Here is a 26,222-nt window from a genome sequence, read left to right on the forward strand (position 1 = left end):
TTCCCCAGAAAGTAACAGGGTCACAGTCACAGGGTCACAGTAACAGGGTCACAGTCACCAGCCTGCTCCTTCAAAGACACCTTTTCTTGCAGCTCAATCAACTCCATCTCCAGTGATGCAACATCTACCCATCTGAAGATCTGTTTTGCTTCGTCTGACAACTTTGTCACATTTGTGACCATGAAGGGGTTCTGGATGAGCAGCAGCAGTTCTCTTCCAACAGTGAAGTCATCAGAGAGCCTTGAAGTTATCCATCAGCATCTGGATGAAATCAACATGGTTGAGAACATCTTTGTCTCCATGAGTTTGCACTAGAAGATTGGGGAAGTGGACAAGTTCTCCCTGGAGATCATTCTCGAAAAGCTCAAATTTCTACTGGAAAGCCCGGACTGCTGTTATCATATCCCACACTGTGTGGTCCCATCCTTGCAGCTTAACATTCAGTTGATTAAGATGTATTGTCTAGCAAAAATGCAACCGTTTCCATCTTCTCATCATCTTCCAAAAACTCAAGAGAACTGAGTTGCCTTGTCACTCTTTTGCTCTGATCAGAAAGCTTTAATTTCCTCCTGAATGGCCCAAAAGTGTTCCAAAACCCTGCCTTCGCAGAGCCATCTGACATTGTTGTGCAGTGGTAAGTCATCAAAACTGGCATCGGCCTCTGTCAGAATGCCTCGTAGCAGGCGGTGTTGTAGGGATGATGTTGCTCTCAAAAAGTAGCTAACTTTCATCATCGTTTTCATGACCTCAGAATACTCTTTTCCCAGACTGGCACACAAGACAGATTGATGGATAATGCAGTGTTATGATGTCATGTCAGGGTGGTCCTCTTTCAAATGTGCAACTAGTCCCCTCCGTCTTTCTATCATGGCTGGAGCTCCATCTGTCGTGATGGAGACCACGGACTTCCGATCTACCCCTTTTTGTCAGCATCCCTTTGATGGCATCATGGATATCCTCTCCACGCTTCTAGATTTGTTAAACCCGACAGCTTAAGAATTCCTTTGTTTCATTATAAAATCTAACACCAGAAGATGGGCATTGTCAGTGTTATCTGTTGATTCATCCAAAGCTAATGAAATGCATGGTGCATTCTGAATGGCCTCATCAAGTTATGAAGTTAAATCTTCAGCTAATATTTCAGTTCTCCTCATTGCTGTGAATCTGACAGTGGGATCTGTTTGATCTTTTCCCTGAGCTCATCTTTTTGTTTACCTTCGAGTAAGATGTCAGCAACTTCACACATGCATTCTTGTGCCATCTCAGCGTCTGAAAATGTTTTTTTGTGTTTTCCCAAAACCTAAGCTAGCCTCAGTGACCACTCAGCATGTTGCTGGGCTGTCAGGGAATTGACAAGGACTTTGGTGGATCTCTCATATTGGGATTTGGGTTGGTTAATCTTGTTGCTTCTCACCTCTGTGTTCAGGAGATATGTCTGATCTAATTTACTATGCCTGGTGTCATAATGGCACTTAACATTGGCATTTTTCACGAGAGCTACGGACTCATTGCATATCAGGTACATTGTGCTAGTTGCGGGGAGAATTAATAAATACTGTTCCGTCCACTCGTCTTTGAATATACGGTTTTCAGAGTCCTTTTTTAATAAATTTTTTACAAGCCATATTAACAAAGATACTGGTAACTAAGCTCTTCTATCTGTGATATTTACAGTTAAACCGCGGTCAAATATTTATGTTTCTTTCTGCCTACTTATCCCAAGGTTCCACAGAGGATATTTGGATTCATGTGATTGGGTAAAACGCGGCTTCTTGTATTTGCATATAATCACGCGATTGGATAAGGGATATTTGGATTCATGTGATTGGGTAAAACACGGCTTCTTGTATTTGCATATAATCACATGATTGGATAAGACGGGGCACTAGTAGAGGTGGCCATTGCTTCAAGAGCAGAGAGTGAGAAAGAGAGTTTGCTGAGTTAAAGAGGCTGCTGCGCCCAGTTGATTTCTTAAAGCTGTCTAAAAAATAATGTATTGACTTTTATATAACAAAATGCAATGTTGTCCGGTCCGGATTGACCGTTCTCTGGGTCCGGACCCGGAATGCAGTCCGCCAGTTAAGTTTGGCTGCCATATTTGAATTTTGTTTCTAGCCTCAAACGTTCTGCCAATGTCACTCAAGAGCCCATTAAGTCTAGGTCAAGTTTCAAGTGAGGCCTACCTTTCTGCCATGTAGTGGGGGGAGGGGCAAATTAATTCATTGTTCATTGGACGGCCTAACCCAAGCTTCATGTCCACTCCCCGCCCAACCCTAACTGTAACCCCAACCCGAACTAACTTCATGTCCACATCCTGGCTCAACCCTAACTCCAAGAGACGAGATGTGGAGGGCTATGGTTAGGGTTGAGCCGGGATCTGGATATGAAGCTAGGGTAAAGGTTTAGGGTTGAGTTTAGAGTTTGTCTGCTTGCCTGCCTGCCTGCCTGGTGTTTATGTCTGTCTTCCTGTCTGTGTCTTTAACCAATTTACCCATTGCAGCTGTCACCAACTTTTTTTCCTTGAATGCAATGTATTGACTTATATGCCAATATCCTTGATGCATATCTATGCGTCAATATCCTCTCTGTGGAGGGGGGAAGTGGAGAGAGGTGGAGGTGAGAGATAGAGGGAGAGAAATAGTATAGAGGAGACAGAATGGAGGGGAGGGCGGAGAGAGCGAGCGAGGGGGGAAATAGAAGAGTAGGGTGTCATGTATATGATGCCTTTCTCTGTGTCCATATTGTGATGCTATTCTTCCCCCATTGACTGCAATTTATTGACATACGCTTCAACCCTGTGACACATCTTTTCCTATTAACTGCATTTATTGACATAAGATTAAATTGGTTGAAGCTTGTCTTTTCCCATTGACTGCTATGTATTGACAAAACCCTGCGACACATCTTTTCCCATTGAATGCTATGTATTGACAAAACCCTGTGACACATCTTTTCCCATTGACTGCAATGTACTGAGAAAAATGTCACCTAAGGTGACACTCATCTTTTCCCATTGACTGCAATGTATTCAGAAAATCCGCTGCAATTACATTTTAGTTTTTAGCAAAAACAAACATGCCAGGATGACGTTTTCAGGCTAATAATGGGCGGTTCAGCCTATTTGGGCCCAATAACAATTATAATATATGCCATTTAGCAGACACTTTTATCCAGATTGACTGAGTCTTAGTGGCACCATTAGAGTAGAAGCAGCGTGTACGCCGTATACCCACTTCTTATTCAGTGGGCATTGCATATACTCACTTCTTAATCCCCACGATGTGTATCAAAGTAGTGTATGGGAGGTACATGCCGTATCAATTAATAAAGCTGATGGAACAGATCAGAATGTTTAGATTCAAATGTTAAACTATTATTTCTTCACATCATAGGTGCAGCAATGTGCACACGGTGGTAAGCCTACGCAAATGTTAAAAAATGTGATATTATCAATGTACTAGGACAGAGCCAAGAAAAACCACAATACTGTCTGGTCTTTGTGCACTTTAACCAGCCTAGATGGGGTCATAAAAGCATAAGGAGATGCTAGACATGATTAAGTATTGTTTCTTAATGTTCATTCCCCACCCCTACTTTTAAAAAAAATACATGTTCATGTTTGTCTCAGCGATATGTATTGTGATTTTGGCTTATGTGATATTTACTTGGGCAATTACAAATTCCTTGTAAATAACCAGACTGAGGCATTGACAGATGAACAGCACTCAACCACTCGCTCTCCTCTTGTGAGAAAAACCAATCACTTCCCTCACATCCTTTTCAACAACAGGGCCTTATGGGGCTCCACTAAGAGCCTTGTTTTGATTTCCTCAGATGAAATATAGGTAATTGCCAAAATAAAGGAAACACCAACATAAAGTGTCTTAATAGGGTGTTGGGCACCACGAGCCAGAACAACTTCAGTGCACCTTGACATAGATTCTATAAGTGTCTGGAACTCTATTGGAGGGATGCAACACCATTCTTCCACAATAAATTCCATAATTGGTGTTTTGTTGGTGGTGGAAAACACTGTCATCGCTCCGGAATATCCCATAAGTGTTCAATTGGGTTGAGATTTGGTGACTGAGATGGCCATGGCATATGGTTTACATTTCTTCCTTGCTTATCAAACCAGTCAGGGACCACTCGTGCCCTGTAGATGGAGGCATTGCCATGGTAGCCAAAAAATAATGGTCTGCCCAGCATTGTTATATATGACCCTAAGCATAATTGCTTAACTCTGGAACCACACCTGAGTGGAAGTGCATGCTATCAATATACTTTGTATATCTCATTAACATAAGTATTTCCATTATTACCTATATCAACCCCCCACTGACCTTTACCTGCCAATCATTATAATGAGCACTCCTTTCAGAGAACCCAATGAAGAAAGACATGTCTGCACATTTGTTCAAAAACCATTGATTGTCAACTTCAGTTTATTTTCTCAATTGAGTCACTGTTCCGGTAGGCCTATGTACAAATCACCTTCAGCTGGGCTGCTAGATTTTTTATTACTTAAGTCAACTTGCAGTTTAAATTTCTCACACACCTCTGCGAGTTGATGTATGACTATACAGTGCTCTACAGCGTGTAATTAATGGTGTGTATAGCCAAGGTCAGTGTGGATGGCTGATTGATCAACATGCTGATCAGATGACACATTGATTTAGAGCTCAGCTCCTCTACCAGAGGCTCTGACCATCCATCTACCCATTATCCAATATCTTGCATGGGGATTGTTTCTCCCACTCCCATCCCGAGACTTTAGTCTCATTGGGCCTCAGTATAACCACCAAGAAGCATACCTCATGTAGCCTAGCTGTCTCTTTAATTAAAAAAATATTTCCTTATAAGAATTCAGACAGGTCAAAGACTATTTTCTGTCAATAGGTTAACTGATGAGCAGACCAATGAGTGTTGCTCCCCGACCAACTGATTCTAATTGTTAAGAAGCCCAAAGTAGGAACTTAAAACTGACCATCCTCACTAGGGGACAAAGTTTAAACACACCAAATTCTTGAGCATCAACACAAACGGTTGAACAAAATTCATTAAAGTGGCATTAAAAGTGAGCGACCAGCTTAGTTTCACAGGAGAAAAAAGTGGAGCTGGCTGGGGCACTGGCGCTATGAAAGGTATTTAATGACAGGAAGCTTCATGGATTGAAGTTCATTACTAGTGAACAGCAGGGGGAGAGCTCAGTTACTGACACTACTACAGAATGGAAAAGTACGCAGATGTTTACATGTCCTGCAAAGCATTTCTATAGCCTATAACACATTCTACAATAAAGATGAATACACCAAGCAATTTACTCTAATAGGCCAAGTATCACATGCAGTTTAACATTTGGATGAGCGGTTGTTCGATGGCTTGAGGCAAATTTGAGATGGCTTGTGAGGACTGAAATGGTCTCGACTCCCCCTTGTGGCTGACAAAGGCATGCTGCAGGTCTAGGCATGGGGACAAATGGCCATCAACTACAGTAATTATTGTGCTCAAATTAAATTGATACATTTTCACTGGAGCAAACAATAAGGGGTCCATCACCATGTCAATATACACAAGGTTGTACAAACTGTATCCTATACCAGACGTGTCAATGTCAACAGTGCATTTATTATTATAAACAGGTCAAGTATTCATATTTCCCATTACAATGAAAGGCCATTCAGATGAACTGATTTATATACAGTTCTTTGGGATGTATAGGAGCAAACCAGTTTCCTTTTTTGCTTCTCTTGGGAAGTGCAGCTCATTCCACTAAAGCACAGTACAGGTGAAGGGCCACCAATGGACTGGGCTCTGGTCTAATGCCGGTCCCTTCCTTTAGGCCAGGGCAGGGAAGTCCTCTGGGTCATCAGGGTTTGGTGCCTGTCCCTGCTGGACCCGAGCCTGGGGAGAATCAGAGTCAACTTAGTGGAATGCCTGCATCAAGACGTGGGTAAAGAACAAAGCCCAGCAGGCAATTGTAGTGCTATTCACAAATGCATGAGGCACCAGGGACTAAAGAAAACACTTTGCTGCCCTCTACTGTGGTTTGAAGCCCTTCATGTAGAGCCAACAGGACCCAGTCAACCAGACATACCTTTTCAGGAGGCTTCTGAGGAGAAACGGTCTCTGGCCGTGTGGCTGGGCCACCTCGTTCACGCCCCCCTCTTCCTCTGGTCCCCCGTGATGGTCGTCCCAGGCTGCCAAAGTCAATCTTCAGCTTGGCTGTGATGTCATTGGCGGGGCGACGGAGAGATGCAGCATCATCCTCCTCAACCTCCTCAAACTCCTCCTGCTGATTCACAGAACCCAGGCAACGCAGACACTTAGAGAAATCAGTACGCTGTGATTAGGGTTGTAAAACTACCAGTAATTTAACAAAGTTACTGGAATTTTGGTAAATAGGTAATCTATGGTAACTTGTCATTTATACTTAACATTTTGTTATTCAAAATATATACCCGTGCCCATAAGTTTCTAGTGGATTAATTTTCAATTAAGTCTTCAAGTATTTACTGCCATTACAACTGCCACCAGTTTGGCACCAAAACATTTACAACAAAGACATTGAAAGATAAATAAGTAAAAATATCCTTCAATATTGCATGTCAAAACCCTCATATTATACAAACAGTATTCACTTAAATCAGTTATATTCAGGATAATATTATACAGCATTGTCAATCTATTTAAAAAATATATATTCAAGTTCCCAAAATACTGGTAGTATTTACCAGTAATACACGCTCCCTTTTGCAACCTTAGCAGTGACTCAATGAGAGGTACCAAACAGGAAAACGAGTGATTAAGCAGCCTGTATTTGCAGCATTTTACCAGGATTTCTCACCTCAACCTGTTTCTTGGACTTGTGGATGACCACTGAGTTAGAGGGCACAATGGTATCAGCCTTGCGCAGGTTGAACTCCTTCTTGGGCCGGTTCTGTTCTTGCAGGGCTTTCCACTCATCCAGAGACATCTCCACAGCAACCTCCACCACTGCTTCCCCCTCGCCTTCATTCTCAGGGGCGCTGCAGAGAATCAACAGGTTACTATGGCATAGGAAAATCGAACACTCCAAAACTCATTCTATAACTAGAGTGAATTGTGAGTATTTAAAATGTCAGCGCATGTATAGCCTAGTCTAAAAAAATGACATCTAGTGAGTATTGCAGAAAGAATTAGGCTATACATGTATACTGTTTGCATGGTCTCACTGTCTGATTAAATAGTGGTGCTGTGCTGGTGAACCATTTGTCACTCACAGATTTGCACCAGTCTCTGCCACCTCATATCCGTCACCTCCCTCAGTCGCCGCAGCACCATCAGCCGCCGCACTAAAAAAAACATCAGTATAACTACGGTAACAATCATGCAAGACAATTCTCAGATGACAAACACTTGAGACACGTTGGTTGTTGAACCACTCAATGAGGGCTTTTAAAAAATTCTGATCAAAAAGGAATACACTGGCTTTAATTTATATTTTGTTCTAGATACAAGTCACAACATTCCTCCATCCTTCCAAATCTCATCTTGTTGACTACTATTGGAAGTGTGGGAAACTTCAGTATCTGATTATGTGTTCAAATGGGAGCACTGGCAGTTAACGCTTGCATTTGATTGGTCCGAGTCGAAATCATGTTCCCTCTCAGGAGGGGCATTTTCTTATTTTATCCTTCTTCCTTGATATGTCCACGTCTCTTTTTCGACCAAATTGGACAACATTTAAGTAGCCTGTGGCGTTAATTTGGCAACTTACACTAGCTAGCTTGTTGCAAGTCAGAAATATTTTTCTGAAAACCTCTGTACTGCCATCCAGGGGGAAATATTTGATTGGTTTTATAAGTGGCAACAAGTCACTAGCATCCTCCATTCCAACCTTGTGCATTCTACTATTACAACTTTCAAAAGTAAGTTGAAAGCCGGACTGACTTTTGGGGGGGACCCCACAACCCCCCCGCTGACCACTACAGGGGGAGTGCCCCAGTCTGGGAACCACTGCCCTAGATTAGTGATGCACCGATATATTTTTTTGGGGCAAAAGCGATATTTTCCTTTACAAAAAAGGGAAAAAAAGAAACACGATATCCAATATATATTTTTTTTTGCAGCCTTAAGCATTCTAGTACAGTTAAAACACACACGGACGCAGTGGTCTAAGGCACTGCATTTCAGTGCAAGAGGCGTCACTACAGTCCGTGGTTTGAATACAGTTTGTATCACATCAGGCCGTGATTGGGAGTTCCATAGGGCAGCGCACAATTGGCCCAGCATCATCCGGGCTGTTATTGTAAATAAGAATTTGTTCTAAACTGACTTGCCTAGTTGAATAAAGGTTACACACCACACTGACCAAAAAGTTATTTTGTTGGCATTTACACAGGTCCCCATTACCAGTAAAACAATCACAACCCATTTCTTTCACTTACTTGTTGTGCTATTTCGTTGTTCATTTGTTCCGCCGTTTCATTCTCAACCAGGATTTCTATGGAACGCCGTTTGGGTCTTTGCGTGTCACAAAAGATACGTCAAATAACACCACATAATCTGTTTAAGTAGCTAGCTAACTATATAGCTAGGTGTTATTTAAAATAACCCTAATTTACAAGACAGATTTCGCCTTGGAGTTGTATCGCTGAAATGACCTTACTCTTTCAAATGACTGCTGGACTTGTTGACTGCTCGATCCACACAGCAAACATTGTGTGGGCTAGGTTAGGAATGCTGTTGCACATGTAGCATTATTACATCATGTACCCACATTATATAAGTATGCACGGTAGCGTTGACATCGGTTTTTAACATTGGCGTTACACTAGACCGACCGATACCAATGTTGGCATTTTTAGCTAATAATCAGCCGATTCTGATATGTTCACCGATATATCATGCATCCCTACCCTACTGTAATCCACCCCTTTTTATAGTCTTCCTGATGAGAACTTCCCCAGGCTTTCGAACAGAATGTGAAATGCCTGGGCTTCAGAGGCTACTCCCCCAAATTATAGCAGAGCTCTCCTATAGCTAGTTAAACACTGCACTGAGCAAAAGCAAGGCGCTACAGAGGGTAATGCGTACGGCCTACACCCGGCTATGTCAGAGGAAGGCCCTAAAAATTGTCAGCCTCCAGCCTCCCAAGTCAGACTGTTGTTACCGCACGACATGCAGTACCGATGTCTGGAACCAACAGGACCCTGAACAGCTTCTACCCCCAAGCCATAAGACTGCTAAATAGTTAGTCCAACTAGCTTTGTTACCTGCATTGACCCTTTTTGCACTAACTCTCGACTCTTGCTTATTATCTTTCCTGTTGCCTAGTCACTTCATCCCTGCTGTTCGTCTACACCTGTAGTTTACGAAGCACCAACGGTTCTTGTGTGCATACTCACCTTATGTGGTCCCTCATAGATCCCCAGTTACGTGGACCACTACCCCCTCGCTTCTCCTCTGACCGCACACCACTGAAACAGGCAAATGCTCAAATGTCACCAAGCTCTACTTCACGGAAAGATTGATAAGGGTTACGTGAGGAGTATTGTTCTTACGTTCTATCACTGCCACTGTGGCGCTCGAACTCCCTCTTGCCTCTCTGGTCAAAGCCATCTGTGGATCTTATGTTGCCCCCGCCACGCATTCCTCTTCCACGGCCTCCACCTCGGCCCCTTCCAGGACGCTCACCCTGATCCACAGGCCTGTTGGGGTAGAGTGAGTAGTTATTACAGTCCTTGCGGCCAGAGTCAAAACACATACTCTAGACCAACGATAAGCCTTTGTTCTCTCCTAGCTGATCTGAGAAGACTAGAATGGGGTAAGGAGCATGACTGCTCCACCAAGGGTGCTGTTGGGCCAGGTGGAGTTTGAACTTGCATACAAGTACCCAGTTCTCAGATCTGCAAAGCAGTGTCAGCATAGAAAATAAACGGAAGGAAATTACACATGGGAATCCTTGAATAGCCAGTGTCCCGTTTAATATGTGAAACCAGAAAAATGCCCACCTCGTGTATAACTACCTTTCAATAGAGTATCCTAGCGGTGCTTCACTGTCGTTCTGCCTTCGATCCCGGAAGCCAACTCGTCGCTCCTCTACATGGCCAGGTGCACCTTGAGGATATTTCGGACCTGCACATCAATTAAAGCTTAATGTAGATGACAAAGCTGGATGTGGAGTTCTTGGACTAGTGTGGTTACAGTCCGCGGATTCTCTAAAATGATGTGGGGGCAGCTTATGATAGAGAAATGTACTTTAAATTATCTGGAAACAGCTCTGGTGGACATTCCTGCAGTCAGCATGCCAATTGTACTCTCCCTCAACTTGGAGACATGTGGCACTGTGTTGTGACAACTTCACATTATGAAAGCTGTCTTGTCCCCAGCACAAGATGCACATGTGTAAAGATCATGCGGTTTAATCAGTTTCTTGACATGCCACACCTGTCAGGTGGATGTATTATTTTGGCAAAAGAGAAATTCTCACTAATAGGCATAAACAAAAATGTACGCACAATGAGAAGCTTTTTGTGCGTATGGCAAATGTAAGTACATTTTTTATTTCAGGTCATGTTATTTCAACACTTTAAATGTTGCGTACATTTTTGTTCAGTGTAAATGTTCAGACATTGCTAACGTGTACAGCTGTGTTATGACCCAAAACCAGGTTTAAGCCATCGTTAACTAGCCGACTACCGTGGCAAGTCTACTAGCTAGCTAGATACCGTCAAAGGCCTGTTCTGTAACGACAACTAACGTTAGCTTGCATGTGATCGATTTAGCGGCAGCTTTGCTAACTAAATTGCTAGCAATTTCACGAAAGTAGCACTGAATCAAGTAAAAATAACTAGCTGGAACAAACTCATGTTGCACCGAACTTGGCTGCCATCTACAGTAGTTAACTTTACATGTTTGGCTAGTTACAGTAGTTAACTACCCAAAGAGTCTAAAACCAAAAGTCCACAATCCCACAGAGTTCCATAAAATCGTTACATGGAACACGCGAAGGACAAACAGCAAGAACCTCTATTAGAGTGTAAGTTCAATAGTGAGCAAAGTTCGTCACGCCACAATTGTGTAAGTTTAACTAGCTAACTACACATGCAATACACCCGACACGTGCTGTCAATCTTCACTATAAAAGTTGGACACTTTCTTGAAGTAAACTAACTAGGCCTTCACATATCGCATCGACTTACCCTGTAAACTTTTAACGTGTGCATTGTCGCATTCCCCAGCACTCAATGCAGTTCTCCTGTCCTTTTGGGAGTCCTTCTTAACAAGTTTATCTGTAATGGCAGTTTTTTTAGGCTCATCCTTCTTCTTTTTCTTCTGCTTCTCCACCTGAGCCTCTCGAATGATGTCGAACGGGTCGGCCTCGTCGTCTAAAAGCTGACCAAAACGGTTTGTCACGGCGCACCCAAAACCAGCACTTTCGGTGTCGATGGGCTCTTCAACAATTCCCTTCATGTTGAGAATTAAGTTTTTAACAAAACAAATCTACTGGAATACAATCTGGATTACACCTCTAAATCTATTGACCTTTTTTTACGAGCCGAAGACCTCAAGAACAAACATATTGACCCGTGATTAAATCACGACTATTCCACCTGGCTAAAATTAAAACAAACTCACTTGCATATTTGAGCATGCGGTTCGTCCAAAATGGCGGATAATTTATATTCAACCCATAATATTACAATATTATTCATGACGTTAAGGACACACCCCTTTTTTAACATCATCATCATCATCATCATACAATATTTATTGGGCGCGTTCGAGCAAATCACTTTTGTCAAGTTGGTGACAATCGCTGATCACCACCTTTCAAATTGTGTTGCATTCTGTGGATAAAAATGGTCCGACTTGCGCCTACATGACGACTGCATGAACTTTACAACAAGCGTGTTATCAAAGTTTCAACTGCAGTGGACTGCATTTTTTTCCGCAGTTGTTTCTCACCAGCTGCAATTTACAGCCATCACCTGCATTGTGGAAGGCACTAATTGTTAACCAATCATTAAGTGTTTTGTTTGACCCACGCGAATGGGACCAAAGATGTGACTGAAAGAGGAAGCAACTTTGCCACGATTCATATGTATATAGTGGATACAGAAATGAATGTGATATTTGAGGCTCTCCCCAATTGATAGTACAATGTACACACATATTTACAGTTTGAGACATGCTTAGTTCGACATTACAAAGAAAAACGTATATAAACAATGGCAACACTGCCATGTTGCACTGTGCCTTGCAGATGGAAAACCAATCTGACTTTTTGGCTGTCACAGATGCACCTTGATTTTCGTCTGCAGTCAGTTGCTTCAGCTTTACCTACTTAAACAAGCCAATTATCTCCACACCATATCGGTTTCTGTACTCAAAAAGGCTGCTTTAACACAGGCAGCCCAATTCTGATATTTTTTCCACTAATAGGTCTTTTGACCAATCACATCAGATCTATTCACCTCAGATCTTTTCCAGAGCTGATCTGATTGGAAAAAATACCAATAAGTAAAAAAAGATCAGAATTGGGCTGCCTTTGTAAATGCAGCCAAAGATAGTCCAAAGAAAATTAGCCCCCCCAATAATTGTACATTATTCATGAGGTGTTAAATGAGGTGTTGAGGTATTATTCATGAGTTGTTGACCACATTTTTGACATCATATATTCTGTATATCCAGCACCTTGCATACAGTGCCAGTGTGTGAAAATGTCAATTTCTGGTTTATTTATTTAGTCATTTCAAAAGTAAATTCAAATAATGAAATATATCCCTTGATTTAACCAGGTGAAGAGATCTGATCTTTTGCACAGTGTGGCTGCAAAATAGATACCTGTTTTCATCATGCCAATCATCAGAAAATAACACACCACTGCTCATAGCTAATTAAATCAAATGGTTCTCATCATTAGTTGTGATAACCGTTGATCTCAGGCAGCTGTACACCCATAGCTGGATAATTTTTGACCAACATTTTCTTGGCGATACTTTCTTCATTCTCAACTTGGAAGAAAATGGTGACTTATAAACTTCCATCGATAGTTGCAGGTGGAACGTTGGAATTTAGAAAATGCTCTATTTAAAGCTTCAATATGTAACTTTAAGGGCATCCTGACCAAATTCACATAGAAATGTGAGTTACAGATCTGTCATTTTCTATGCTTCCCGTTCTTATGCGTAGCTGAAAATACAATAGTTTTGGTTATTGCAAAGCTAGTTCACAGCAGTTTAGATGGTCCAATGATTCTGTACACTATACATTGCTTGTTTTGTCACACACAGAAATTAGGCGAACTATTAGAATTTTTGCAACCAAGAAATTACAGTTGAAGTCGGAAGTTTACATACACCTTAGCCAAATACATTTAAACTCAGTTTTTCACAATTCCTGACATTTAATCCTAGTAAAAAATTCCCTGTTTTGGTAAGTTAGGATCACCACTTTATTTTAAGAAAGTGAAATGTCAGAATAATAGTAGAGAATGATATATTTCAGCTTTAATTTCTTTCATCACATTCCCAATGGGTTAGAAGTTAACATGCACTCAATTAGTATTTGGTAGCATTGCCTTCAAATTGTTTAACTTGAGTCAAATGTTTCAGGTAGCCTTCCACAAGCTTCCCACAATAAGTTGAGTGAGTTTTGACCCACTCCTCCTGACAGAGCTGGTGTAACTTAGTCAGGTTTGTAGGTCTCTTTGCTCACACATGCTTTTTCAGTTCTGCCCACACATGGGATTGAGGTCAGGGCGTTGGGATGGCCACTCCAATACCTTGACTTTGTTGCCCTTAAGCCATTTTGCCACAACTTTGGAAGTATGCTTGGGGTCATTGTCCATTTGGAAGACCCATTTGCGACCAAGCTTTAACTTCCTGACTGATGTCTTGAGATGTTGCTTCAATATATCCACATAATTTTCCTACCTCATGGTGCCATCTATTTTGTGAAGTGCACCAGTCCCTCCTGCAGCAAAGCACCCCCACAACATGATGCTGCCACCCCCGTGCTTCACGTTTGGGATGGTGTTCTTTGGCTTGCAAGCCTCCCCCTTTTTCCCTCCAAACATAACGATGATCATTATGGCCAAACAGTTCTATTTTTGTTTCATCAGACCAGAGGACATTTCTCCAAAAAGTACGATCTTTGTCCCCATGTGCAGTTGTAAAACATAGTCTGGCTTTTTTATGACGGTTTTGGAGCAGTGGCTTCTTCCTTGCTGAGCGGCCTTTCAGGTTATGTCGATATAGGACTCGTTTTACTGTGGACATATACTTTTGTACCCGGTTCCTCCAGCATCTTCACAAGGTCCTTTGCTGTTTTTCTGGGAGTGATTTGCACTTTTCGCACCAAAGTACGTTCATCTCTAGACCGAGCGCATCTCCTTCATGAGCGGTATGTCAGATGCGTGTTCCCATGGTGTTTATACGTGCGTAATATTATTTGTACAGATGAACGTGGTACCTTCAGGCGTTTGGAAATTGCTCCCAAGGATGAACCAGACTTGTGAAGGTCTAAAAAAAGAAATCTGAGGTCTTGGATAATTTACCCATGATGTCAAGCAGAGGCACTGAGTTTAAAGGTAGGCCTTGAAAAAACATCCACAGGTACACCTCCAATTGTCTCAAATTATGTCAATTAGCCTATCAGAAGCTTCTAAAGCCAGAACATCATTTTCTGGAATTTTCCAAGCTGTTTAAAGACACAGTCAACTTAGTGTATGTAAACTTCTGACCCACTGGAATTGTGATTAAGTGAAATAATCTGTCTTTAAACAATTGTTGGAAAAATGACTTGTCATGCACAAAGTAGATGTCCTAACCAACTTACCAAAACTATAGTTAAACAAGACATTTGTGGAGTGATTGAAAAATAAGTTTTAATGACTCCAACCTAAGTGTATGTAAACTTCCGACTTAAACTGTACATAGTGACTTCTGCATATTGCACCTTTAATAATAATAAAAAAATTGCTCAGTGAAATAATCAGACTATTTTAGTGGGCCGCTCTAGTGTAATTGGTGTTTCCATTGTCTTGTAATTGCCAGCTGAAAAGTACCCAGGGCCTTGCCTTGGCTCCAACTTAGAGCAGATCCGCCGGAGCCATGGCCCACTGAGACACGGATGCCGGCCCGTGTAGATGGAAACAGACAAGTCTGAGCCTTTTGGGTAAAACACTGGGGTAAATCCTTGAAATGCGGCATAACTTGGAGCTAAGGCAAGGCCCTGGTTACTTTTCAGCTTGCATTTACATATGGCTATCTGTGAACTTTAAAAACACCTCACAAAGCAACGGTCTTGAATGATGGTGGTTGTTGATTCTGCTTGCCACAGTCTTTAGTGTCACACAGAGCCCACATTAACATAAAACATTTGCAGCCCACTAGTGTGGGGGTAAGTCTCCAATGGTAGTGTTCAGATTTCTATCACATGAAGCATGCGCACACAACGTGAATAGATTCACAAGACGCAGCATGCATACTCACCAAGCTCACATTTACATGGTTTTGAGCATGCTTCAGTTAATAGAAATCTGAACACACAACCAGCACTTTGAAACGTTGGTTTAATAATACTTTCCGGTGGATATATTGTCAAATCTGCCCACATAAGGACCAACCACGCAGGTAACCAGTAGAGTAGGTTCAAATGTAATTTTAGTCAACATTCCAGCTTGTAGAGGACCATTTCCTGAATGAAACACAAAGATATTCCAGACATTAGTGGATTTAGAAAGTCACGCATCTGGTCCCCGGGCAAATCACTCTGTGACCTTCATATTTCATTCCATTCCAGTCTTTAGTCCGGTCATGGTCAGTTCTGAAATTACTTGCCTATTAAAACAATTTATGCTTGATCTAGCAATATGGTCCAGAGGGTGTGGCACAATTGAGGTGCCTCTGGAGGTTTGCAGAGGACAAATCGAGCTCCGTACTGCATCGCCAAGCGCCTCGCAAATTTTGTAACAATGCAGAGGGCTCCATATAGCTCTGCATTGACATGATTTGTTGACGGTAGGTTGGGGCGTGAGGTCCTGTACAAACAAACTCACTTCCATGACATCATCCTTCACAACAGCTCTGCGAAGAAGAATGAAAGCCTTGACTTCTCAGAGGCCGTATCACAAGTAAATGCTGTACGGCCACTGCAGAAGTCGGATTGACCAAGGCATGGCGGTAAAAGTCATTCCATGGAGGGCTTAGTGTCTGCTGGTTTTTGACTTTTCCTTTCAATTAAGACTTATAAAACCAGGTGATTTCCTTACTAATTAGTGAACTTTATTCAACAACCAAGTACGAGGAGCGAAAACCCGCAGACACTCGGCCCTCAGTGGAATGAGTTTGACACGTGCTTCAAGGGATACGAATAAGAAGTGTTTTGTAACATTAGGCACTAAAGCAAGTGTTGATGTGTGAAGAGATGATCTCAGTAGTAATGTAAAGGGGATTTAACTTTTTATGTTTTTTATTTATTCCATCACCACAGCACTGTGTTGGCTACGCAAGTAGATAAGTGTTAGTATTTACTTCCTATCCTCACGAGGCTAGACCTTTATTGCCAGCATTGTTGAATTATAACCACCACAGATCAGCCAGGCAAAACTCAAAAAGTCTCCCTCATCTATTGGGTGTAATATTAATTAATTGAATGCAATCAGAACACCACGCAACAAAACTATTGCTCACTCAAGGCAAAATTCCAATTCAAACTTGTTAGGAAAGTATTGACTTTTCCCGTTGATTCAATAAATATTTCACCAAATATCTTATCTATACATAGAAGACAAAACAACTACATCTTCACTGAACAAAAATTGGGTTGGTCCCATGTTTCAAAAGCTTATTTCTCTCACATTTTGTGCACAAATCTGTTTACATCCGTTTGTGAGCATTTCTTTGCCAAGAAAATCCATCCATCTGACAGCTGTGGCATATCAAGAAGCTGATTAAACAGCATGATCATTACGCAGGTGCACCTTGTGCTTGGGACAAAAGTCCACTCAAATGTGCAGTTTTGTCACAACACAATGCCACAGATGTCTCAAGTTGAGGGAGCGTGCAATTGGCATACTGACTGCAGGAATGTCCACCGAAGCTGTTGCCAGATAATTTAACATGACATTTTCTACCATATGCTGCTTTCAACGTCGTTTTTGGCCTCACAACCGCAGACCATGTGTATGGTGTCGTGTATGCGAGCAGTTTGCTGATGTCAACGTTGTGAACAGAGTGCCCCATGGTGGCGGTGGGGTTATGGTATGGGCAGGCATAATCTACGGACAACGAACACAATTGCATTTTATCGATGGCACTTTGAATGGACATTGCCGTGACAAGATCCTGAGGACCATTTTTTTAGATTTTTTATTTTTTTTGTTGGTATTTGTGACCAACAGATGCATATCTGTATTCCCAGTCATGTGAAATCCATAGATTAGTGCCTAATGAATTTATTTCAATTGACTGCTTTCCTTATATGAACTCTAACTCAGTAAAATCTTTGAAATTGTTACATGTTGCATTTATATTTTTGTTCAGTATACATCCAAACAGTAGAGTAGAATTGTCTATTGTGCCTATAAAAGTATCATCTCTCCATCAAATGAAACTGAACATCTATGAAGTAAGCCCATCCCATTATACAGAGTGATCATGGGAGTGGTTTTCTTCAGAGTGATCCTGTACATTCTTTCCAATGACTGTTTTCTAGTTGAACTTGCACTTATGAAGTTTAAGGTTTCGGGCACATTCCCACATTTGTTGCACACAAACACTTTGACACCAAACTAAATGACTTGTCTGGGAGAATCTCTTGCCACTTCACAAGCATATGGTCTATTCCGTGTGAGTGCTCATGTGGTTTATAAGAGTACACTTTATCGTGAAACCTTTTCCACAAATGCAACAGTTGAATGGTCTCTCACCTGTGTGACTGAGGCATGTGCATATCAAATGTAGCCTTCATCGTGAAACTTTTACCACAAATATGACAGTTGAATGTTAAGAGGGCAAGTGAATCATCTTCTGTTTCTGGACGTAGGCACGCGATGATGCGAGGTAAAGCCTTCCCCACATATATTACACACGTAATGCTTTTCACCAGTGTGACTGTGCTGACGTATCTTAAGGATTGTTAATTGGGTGAAACCTTTACCACCAGTAGTACAAACGTACAATTTCTGCCCTGTGTGAGAAAGCTTGTGTCTTGAGATTGCCTGGGTTACAGAACTTTTTACCACATATTACAGGCAGAAGATTGTTCACCAATATGTACGATCGTGCCATTTGAGCCTGGTTGCATCAGAGAGATGTTTGCCACAAACATCACAGACATACTGGTAGTCTCTTTTTCTGGTATGGATGGAGGCCATATGTCATTTGAGAGCACTTGCACCCCAGAAGCATGCCGCATGAATTACAGACAGGTTCTTGTCCAGTGTGCATGGTTTGGCCTTTCAAAAGTGTACGAGATGGAAACACTTTCTGCATACGTCACAGACGGTTTCTCTCTGGTATGGGCAAACGTGCTTTGAGCTGGCTTGCACAACAGTAACTCTTACCCATAAACCACAGACAAAAGGTTTCTGTCCAGTTTGTAAAGTCATATGATCTTTGAGACTGGTTGAAAGACGGAAACCTTTGCCACATACATCACAGCGATAAGCCCTTGCTTTAGGAGTTGCACTCTGACTGGATAAGGATGAAAGGAAAAGCTTGCCACAGGTTTCACAGCAATACTTCTCCTTCGAGTGCTCTGCTTTATGAAGATCCCATTGAGACCATGACTGAAAGGTCTTAGACAGCAGCTGTATGCCCTTTCCGGGTGATCACTGAAGCTGTGCCTTTTTAGAGCACGTTCCACACAGAATATTTTTTCACGTTGTGCAGGTGTTCCGAGTTGGGTTAAGCTCCCTGTGTTTGACCTAACTACTTCTCAAAGCAAACATCTTCCCACAATCTGCGCATTTGAAGGTCTTCTCTTTAGAAAGCACCACCAAGAGGTGATTACTACACCCTGTCTTTGTACGAAAACCTTTCCCACACTGCAAGCAACTAAAGGGTTTGATGTGAGAATTAAGGTGGGCTTAAGCATATCTCCAATTGAAACACTTTCCACAAAAGTCGCAAATGAAGGGCTTCTTCACTGCTCCAGTGGCAGCGCTTCTATCCGAACTTTGGGCTGTATTTAAATAATCACCATTCTGCACATTATCTCCAATCCTGCCTGGGTTTGGTTCTGTATTTGAGGGATGGCCGTCTTGTTTCTCTGGGTCTGATGCAGGTGAGATCTGGGGATTAAGGTGAACTTCCTCTTGATGATCAAATTCAGAGAGCAATACCACATCTGCAACAGAGAGGGACATTGTGGTTGCTGAGGCATAAATGTAAAACAAACTACTGCATTACATATATGAATGAGATTGTGGATATGAATGACCATTTCTCCTAAATAACTTTAACAGCAATGTACCCACCCTAAAAAAGTATTCCTTAATAGTCTAATGGTGGCATTTACCCCAATAAATGCATAGGAACACTAATTTTAAATGGTGTTTTGACTGATTGTCCTGAGTATTCCTAATCATAAAAAGTCACTCAAAAGTTGTCTAAATGGTAGTGGTACCACAATGCCATTAGCTGACTGATTCAAGTAATATGTTTCATAAAATTGCACCATACAATACGGCTAATGGACTTGATCGTGTCCACACGTATTCAGTGTAGTCTTGTCGACGTCTCCAGTAGCTTACCTTCCACACTGGGCATCTTCTCCATTCCTGCCTGAGTTTGGCTCAGTGTTTCTCTGGTCATCTCGTGTCTGAGTCAGCCCCAGGGGAGGTCTGGGAGTAAAAATCCTCTTCCTCTTGATGAGCCTCCTCAGAGAGAGGGTCAGAGCAGTAGTTGTAGAAATGAATACTGTATCATAAAAAATCAGTATGTGTAAAAAATAAGACATGCAAAAACCAAAAATATTCCACATTATAAATCTGCTAGCTAAGAATTTAACTTCAGTGTTTGATACTTGTAAAATGTATTCTCTTTTTGGACATTGATAGTGTTAGGATTTATGTTTATGCACTATAGCCTGCTAGCATATTGTTTGAAGATTAATATTGTTTTGTTACACACACACACACAAACAATACAGATGTGTGTGTGTAGGTGTGTAAAGACTGACCAACATTGAGTGACAGGCCATAAAAGCTGTGGTCAATCTGGAGAGGGGAGGGGTGCATATCTCTAAGCCAACCAGGGAGGGTAGGGCACTGYACAATACCATATTAGGAACTGTTTCAGTGTAGAATCGACAGACACAAGACYGATCTAATCTACCCAACAACCAGATGCGGACAGAGGAGAGCACTAAGGGACTTGGACAAGTCCGGGTGCCAGCATAGGCTGGGCAAAGTCTAAACCGCGCTCAGCCTCTACTGTGATAGGCCAACAGACGCGTTGGAACTACGTTATCACGGTATAAGAACAGCTGTTTACGTACTTCCTGCCAGTTCCCTGTTTTACCCTGCGCGGTGATACAGCGAACCCGTATATACGAAAATTGCATTTACCATTTATCGCTTGAGTTTAATTAAAATACTTAAAATATATTCGATGACTCTGAATCACATTTTGTCCTGATACCAGATTTGAACTGACGCAAATCTCTTTCAATAGAAATAGAAATCAGCCTGGTATTGACATCATGCAATACACATGTGCACTGTTCATGTTGATATCATTATCTGTTCAGGTAGCTAGCTAAGTGGGTTATTAAGTAGGGAGGGAGTACAAATTGAACTAGTCTAGAACACTTGCTGGTTTTGGCCGACAAGTTATACATTTCTACACAATTAGCATACTTCATCTTACACACACACACCTTTAATGACCAATGATCAATCTAGGCGGACGCTTTTATTCTCTGATATAGCCTATGGGTGTGTACCTTTTGGTGCGCCTTCCACCTCAGTCTCTTTTTCCCGACTGACACTCATGCCTGTGGAAGTCTTCTCCCTTTTCACCATCATCACGTTCATTAACATCGCCCTTTTTTCCAACATCTTCATGAATATTGTATCTGAAAGATTAAAATATGAAGTTAGAGCGACCTAGCAGGTTTCAATTGATGTTCAGGTAGCTAACTAGGTAGGTGGGCCAACGAGAGTAGTCACAGATGAGGTGGAGTATCTGGTTCAGTAACAGTTAACGCGTTAGCAAGGTAACCTTAGCTGGTAAAAGTTTGTAGCTATCTAGTTTGCTAGCCAGCCACGTTTTCACCAGCAAACTCGTTTTTCGGACCAAATGTGTAGTCACTGTCTTGGTTTTGGTCACACAAAGTTAATTCTTCAGCAAACTAATTTCCTTATTCTGTTGAACCAACATCAGACTCATAACAGCAGCGGAGGAGTCTTCTCATCTGCAACTAATACCTAGACAATGGTGGATAATTGTGTCTGAAAAGTCTCGTTACTCAACATTACTGCAAGTGAAAACAATTATATTCATGATATATGAACTCACGCTTCTCAAAAAGTATTGAATATAATTTCGATTACTGTTAAGTATCGATGCGAGGAAATCTTTTTTAATATATGTTTTACATTTTTATTCATTATACAAAAATCAACTTACATCAACTACATCTAACATGTCTAACAAAACAACAGGTATTAACAAGAAAATACTAAAACATACAAAAAATATCAATAAAATAATTTTAAAAATAAACAATTTTAGTGCAATTGTATTCACTCTGAAAAAATCTTATTATAACGATTCAGGAAGATGTCATTCTTGTTGTTATTCACTAGGGTTAATGTTTTAATAAGATAGTTGAATTCAATCAGAAACATTTGTAATTTTGGTATAGAATTTTGGCATTTTTGTATGAAGTATTTGGCAACTAGAATAAAAAAAATGAACAATCATTTCAGTGGTCTTGTTATCATTGCAATAGTAACATATTATATCTTTCATGTCAAAAACATAGGCAGTGTTCATAATGGTAAATAAGTATTTTGCAAGGTTTTCCCAAAATTCTGACAAATTTACATTCAAAGAACAAGTGAGACAGATTCTCACCTTCTTTTTCACAGGAAACGCAGATATCAATAGCCACAAATTTGGATATCATAGAATTACATGGATATATCTTATGTAAAAGTGCACTTCCTTAACTTTGTTTGGTATACAGTATTTGTAAGGTCTTAACCATGCATTTTTCCAGACAATGTCAGGAATAAGCATGTTCCAGAAAAACGTTCCTCTCGGTGTAAGTTGGTTTTGTGAATGAAGAATTTGTCTWATWTATTTATTACAACAAGATCTCTCAAGTAAGCCCACGCCTTCCAATCTGAGTTCTGGATAAACTTTGTGATCATTCCCAAAACTAAGATGAGTTTTCATTAGTGTAGTTAGACCACTGGGAACAGCTTTGATCACAGAAATACACTCTCTGAAAGGTATTGGAAACTCTTTCAATGTTATAAATTGTTCATATGTGAGAATATTACCCTTGTCGAAAATATCTATGGCTAATATCGCTAAACCAACATATGTTCAAGTTTTTCTTTAATCTTTATTTAACTAGGCAAGTTAGTTAAGAACCAATTCATATTTTACAATGACGGCCTACCCCGACCAAACCCTCCCCTAACCCGGACAACGCTGGGCCAACTGTGCACCACCCTATGGGACTCCCGATCACGGCCGGTTGTGATACAGCCCGGGATCGAACCAGGGTCTGTAGTGACGCTTCTAGCACAGATACAGTGCCTTAGACCGCTGCGCCACTCGGGGGCCTTATAACTATTTGTTGAACTGTATGCTTACTCAACTTACAATTTTAGGTTGAGTGAACATATAATTACATATAATAATTTTTTTAATGTATTCCTTATTTGCATATTTTCCAGTGTAGAATGTAACTCCTTATGACAATACATTACATATATCATAAAGCCTTCTTTGCCAGGTTACATCTTAACGCAGTGGTCTGAAACTCCTGGTTTACAGGCCACATCAAGCCTGCAAGTTACATTATGCTGACTTGCAAAGTGATGTGTTGTTCCTATTGGAATCAGGCAGAGTGAGTTAATCACCCACAACCTGCATTGAGAATAATTGCCAGGGTAGGTGATATTGATTATTGAGACTACCTGAAGCACAAAAACTGATGTTATTACTTTTGTGTATGTAGCATAAGATTAATCGACCAAGCAATGTACATGCAAGAACACAGGTATTGAAACAAATAATTCTGAAAATCAACCTGCAATAGAGCATGCTGGGAAATATGATAGTGATGGATGTGGTTTTGAGCAGACATCCATTTGTAATTTTACTCAACTAGCGTGTTCAAATTCAGCTCACTTCAAGCAGTTTGTTGATTTAATGTACAATTGTATGGCAACCTGCTGCAATAGGATTGGGAGTTTGCTCAACATTTGGGTAGATAGCTGAACCAACATAGTTTGCATTCCAAAGGCAACCTTTGTAATTCTGACTTTTTATCAATTCAGCTCACTGTGAGCATATGATGTGGTTAGCTGATACGTAAAATACCTATCCAGACATTGTAATATCTGGCATGCGTCAGCAACGTCTGAGTAGAGGAACAAAACCGACATGTTATAGCAATCTGGTGCCCGACTGCACAGTCAATCACATGGCATGCAACCATTGGTTGACGCATGCAACGTTTGAGCAGGGTAACGTGACCAATATCTGTGGTGCTGCTTGTGGCAATGTCATCCTGCTGAGACTACTTTTAAATTTAAGTAAATCTCAATGTGACCCTTCACATACAGAAGCTTGAAAACCCCATTAGAAAAAAAGCATGAAAAACCCCATTCGTTTTATGCCCAAAATTTAGATTAGAAAAAAACGTAACATAATTCTTGATTGTTTTTATTTTAGTTCGTTTGAGTCAAAGATAGTTTCAGTATAGTTTTAGTTTTTCAAATTGGTTTGTTAATTACTTTATTTCAGTTTACTAAATCGTTTTTTCACGATTTGTTTTTGATTTAGTTCAGTTTCCGTTTACTATAATAACCTTGGTACAGTAGCGACCCATCATCCAGGACAGGTGGGGAAGAGCCCACCCCACCTGTTTAGCTAAAAAAATATATATATTTATATGTTTTGCCTGTTTTGAATGTTATTTTGGCATTAATACATGTCGCATATCAGTTTGCAAACAATGTAAAAGTTAAAAATAATTGAGTTAATAAAGCCCCAAACAAACATGGTCTCTTTTTTGCTTTCTTGAGTAGGGCAGCTCCAAAATGCAGGTGTTTCAGCCTAGATCAGTGCTTTCTGTGGTGGTGGGGCAGCCAGCGGAAAATACGGAGTGTAGGGGTTGGTAACGTAATCTAGTTGCGCCGTGAAGTTTTCTGTCACTCATGGGGACACTACATCACTGCAAAATCAACAACAACAACACAAAAATCAAGCCCCTTGGGTGCTGCCATAGAGTTACACTAGAAGTGCCCATCCAAGAAGGCTCAAGGTCATTGGCCACAGATAAAATTATATTAAATCACGTTATATCTACAGTAGCTTTGACAACATCATACATTCAAAATCTTAGGTAGCAAGCAGTCATCATCATGAAACAAGTCGACAATCTACTGGCAACTCATTTTCAATCCTTGTAATTTGAAAGGAAATAATGAAGTGAAATTATAGATAAAATGTTACGGTGCTCATCGGCCATAAACATTACCAGTGGTGGGAAAAAGTACCCAATTGTCATATTTAAGTATAGATATCTTAATGGAAAGTTACTCAAGTAAAAGCAAAAGTCAGCCAGTAAAATCCTACTTGAGTAAAAGTCTAAGTATTTTGTTCTAAATATACTTAAGTATCACAAGTAAATATAATTGCTAAAATATACTTAAGTATCAAAAGTAAAAGTATAAATTATTTCAAATTCCTTCTATTAAGCAAAGCAGGCACCACCATTATCTTGTTTTTAACACTCAGACATAATTTACAAAAAAATGCATGTGTGTTTAGTGAGAGTACCAGATCAGAGGCAGAAGGGATGACCATGTGTTTAGTGAGTCCACCAGATCAGAGGCAGAAGGGATGACCATGTGTTTAGTGAGTCCACCAGATCAGAGGCAAAAGGGATGACCATGTGTTGTCTTGATAAGTGAGTGAATTTGACCATGTTCCTGTCCTGCTAAGCATTCAAAATGTAACAAGTACTTTTGGGTGTCAGGTAAAATGTAGAGTAAAAAGTACATTATTTTCTTTAGGAATTAAGTGAAGTAAAAGTTGTCCAAAGAAAGAAATAAAGTACAGATACCCCGAAAACGACTTAAGAGGTACTTTAAAGTATGTTTACATAAGTAGTTTTCACCACTGAATATTACACAACAAGTTGGAAATCGCAAATTCAACAATGAGTGGTTTGGAAGGAATCAGTGCCTAACTGCAAGCATTGAAAAGCAATCACTAGCCTGCTATTCAGTGGAGTGGGTGTGTGGTCCCAAGTCTGAGTTTAAGAGTCTCTTTTCCAAGCTTCAAAGGATAAATATTCAACATTGGCCATGCTGTCAATCCAGCATCACTTCTGCCACGTTCAAAACAACTGGAAACTCGGAACTGGGAAATCTCAGACTTCAGTGAGCGCCGACTGGGAAAATACGTTTTGAACGGTGATCCAACTCAGAATTGCAAGTTGGGAACTTGGGTCTCTTTCTAGAGCTCTGACCTGAAGATCACTGACGACATCATGATTCAACCTTGTCTTGAAAGCACCATAAATCCAGAGAATGACAGATTTTCATGACAAAGTTTGATGACAAACTTTGCCCATAAAGGACCGCAGCGCCACCTTCCTGTTCAAGTGAGCACAGCACAACAAGGTGAGTCCAAAGATGTATTGTAGGCTGCTGCATAAATGATGTAGTATGACAGGGAGATATGAATACTGTAGTTAAGAAAGCAATACTAAGTATGTTGTGAAGTAACCTGTTAGTAGCCCATGTGCCTCACCCTAATAATTTGGTCCCTTTTCCCTTCATAATTTCACATAATGTTCTGACTTAGTGGTGCACATTTAGCCTATTGCCTGTTTTAGATAAATGTAATCATTGTACAGTTGAAGTCGGAAGTTTACATACACCTTAGCCAAATACATTTAAACTCAGTTTTTCACAATTCCAGACATTTAATCCTAGTAAAAATGCCCTGTTTTAGGTCAGTTAGGATCACCAC

General features: G+C 40.8%; 1 protein-coding gene and 1 pseudogene across 3 annotated transcripts; both read right to left on the reverse strand.

Moving 5' to 3' along the window:
* Positions 1-5,130: 5,130 nt before the first annotated feature.
* LOC111963989 (intracellular hyaluronan-binding protein 4) lies at positions 5,131-11,657 on the reverse strand. Of its 3 annotated transcripts, none has more exons than XM_023987616.2 (8): positions 11,187-11,657; positions 10,011-10,119; positions 9,546-9,692; positions 9,390-9,461; positions 7,263-7,334; positions 6,848-7,028; positions 6,098-6,292; positions 5,131-5,904 (listed from the first exon to the last, which is right to left on the reverse strand). In XM_023987616.2, exons 1-8 carry the CDS (start codon positions 11,455-11,457, stop codon positions 5,839-5,841), a joined length of 1,113 nt encoding a protein of 370 aa, XP_023843384.1. In that variant the 5' UTR covers positions 11,458-11,657; the 3' UTR covers positions 5,131-5,838. The 3 variants fall into 3 exon arrangements, with proteins under 3 accessions (XP_023843384.1, XP_023843383.1, XP_070299684.1); XM_023987615.2 differs by having other exon boundaries at positions 6,098-6,295; XM_070443583.1 differs by having other exon boundaries at positions 6,098-6,325.
* A 4,000-nt stretch (positions 11,658-15,657) lies between these two features.
* On the reverse strand, positions 15,658-19,808 carry LOC139027713 (gastrula zinc finger protein XlCGF8.2DB-like; annotated as a pseudogene).
* Positions 19,809-26,222: the final 6,414 nt, after the last annotated feature.

Source organism: Salvelinus sp. IW2-2015, linkage group LG5, assembly GCF_002910315.2.
Source record: "Salvelinus sp. IW2-2015 linkage group LG5, ASM291031v2, whole genome shotgun sequence".
NCBI classification, from domain to species: Eukaryota; Metazoa; Chordata; class Actinopteri; order Salmoniformes; family Salmonidae; genus Salvelinus; species Salvelinus sp. IW2-2015.

Excerpts from the sequence above, each read along its gene's own strand:
- LOC111963989 (XM_070443583.1), bottom strand. The coding sequence starts at position 11,457 with ATGAAGGGAATTGTTGAAGAGCCCATCGACACCGAAAGTGCTGGTTTT. Across the intron at positions 10,120-11,186 it reads ACACGTTAAAAGTTTACAGG|GTCCGAAATATCCTCAAGGT; the intron begins GTAAGTCGATGC and ends ATTGATGTGCAG. Across the intron at positions 6,326-6,847 it reads AGTCCAAGAAACAGGTTGAG|TGTCTGCGTTGCCTGGGTTC; the intron begins GTGAGAAATCCT and ends GATTTCTCTAAG.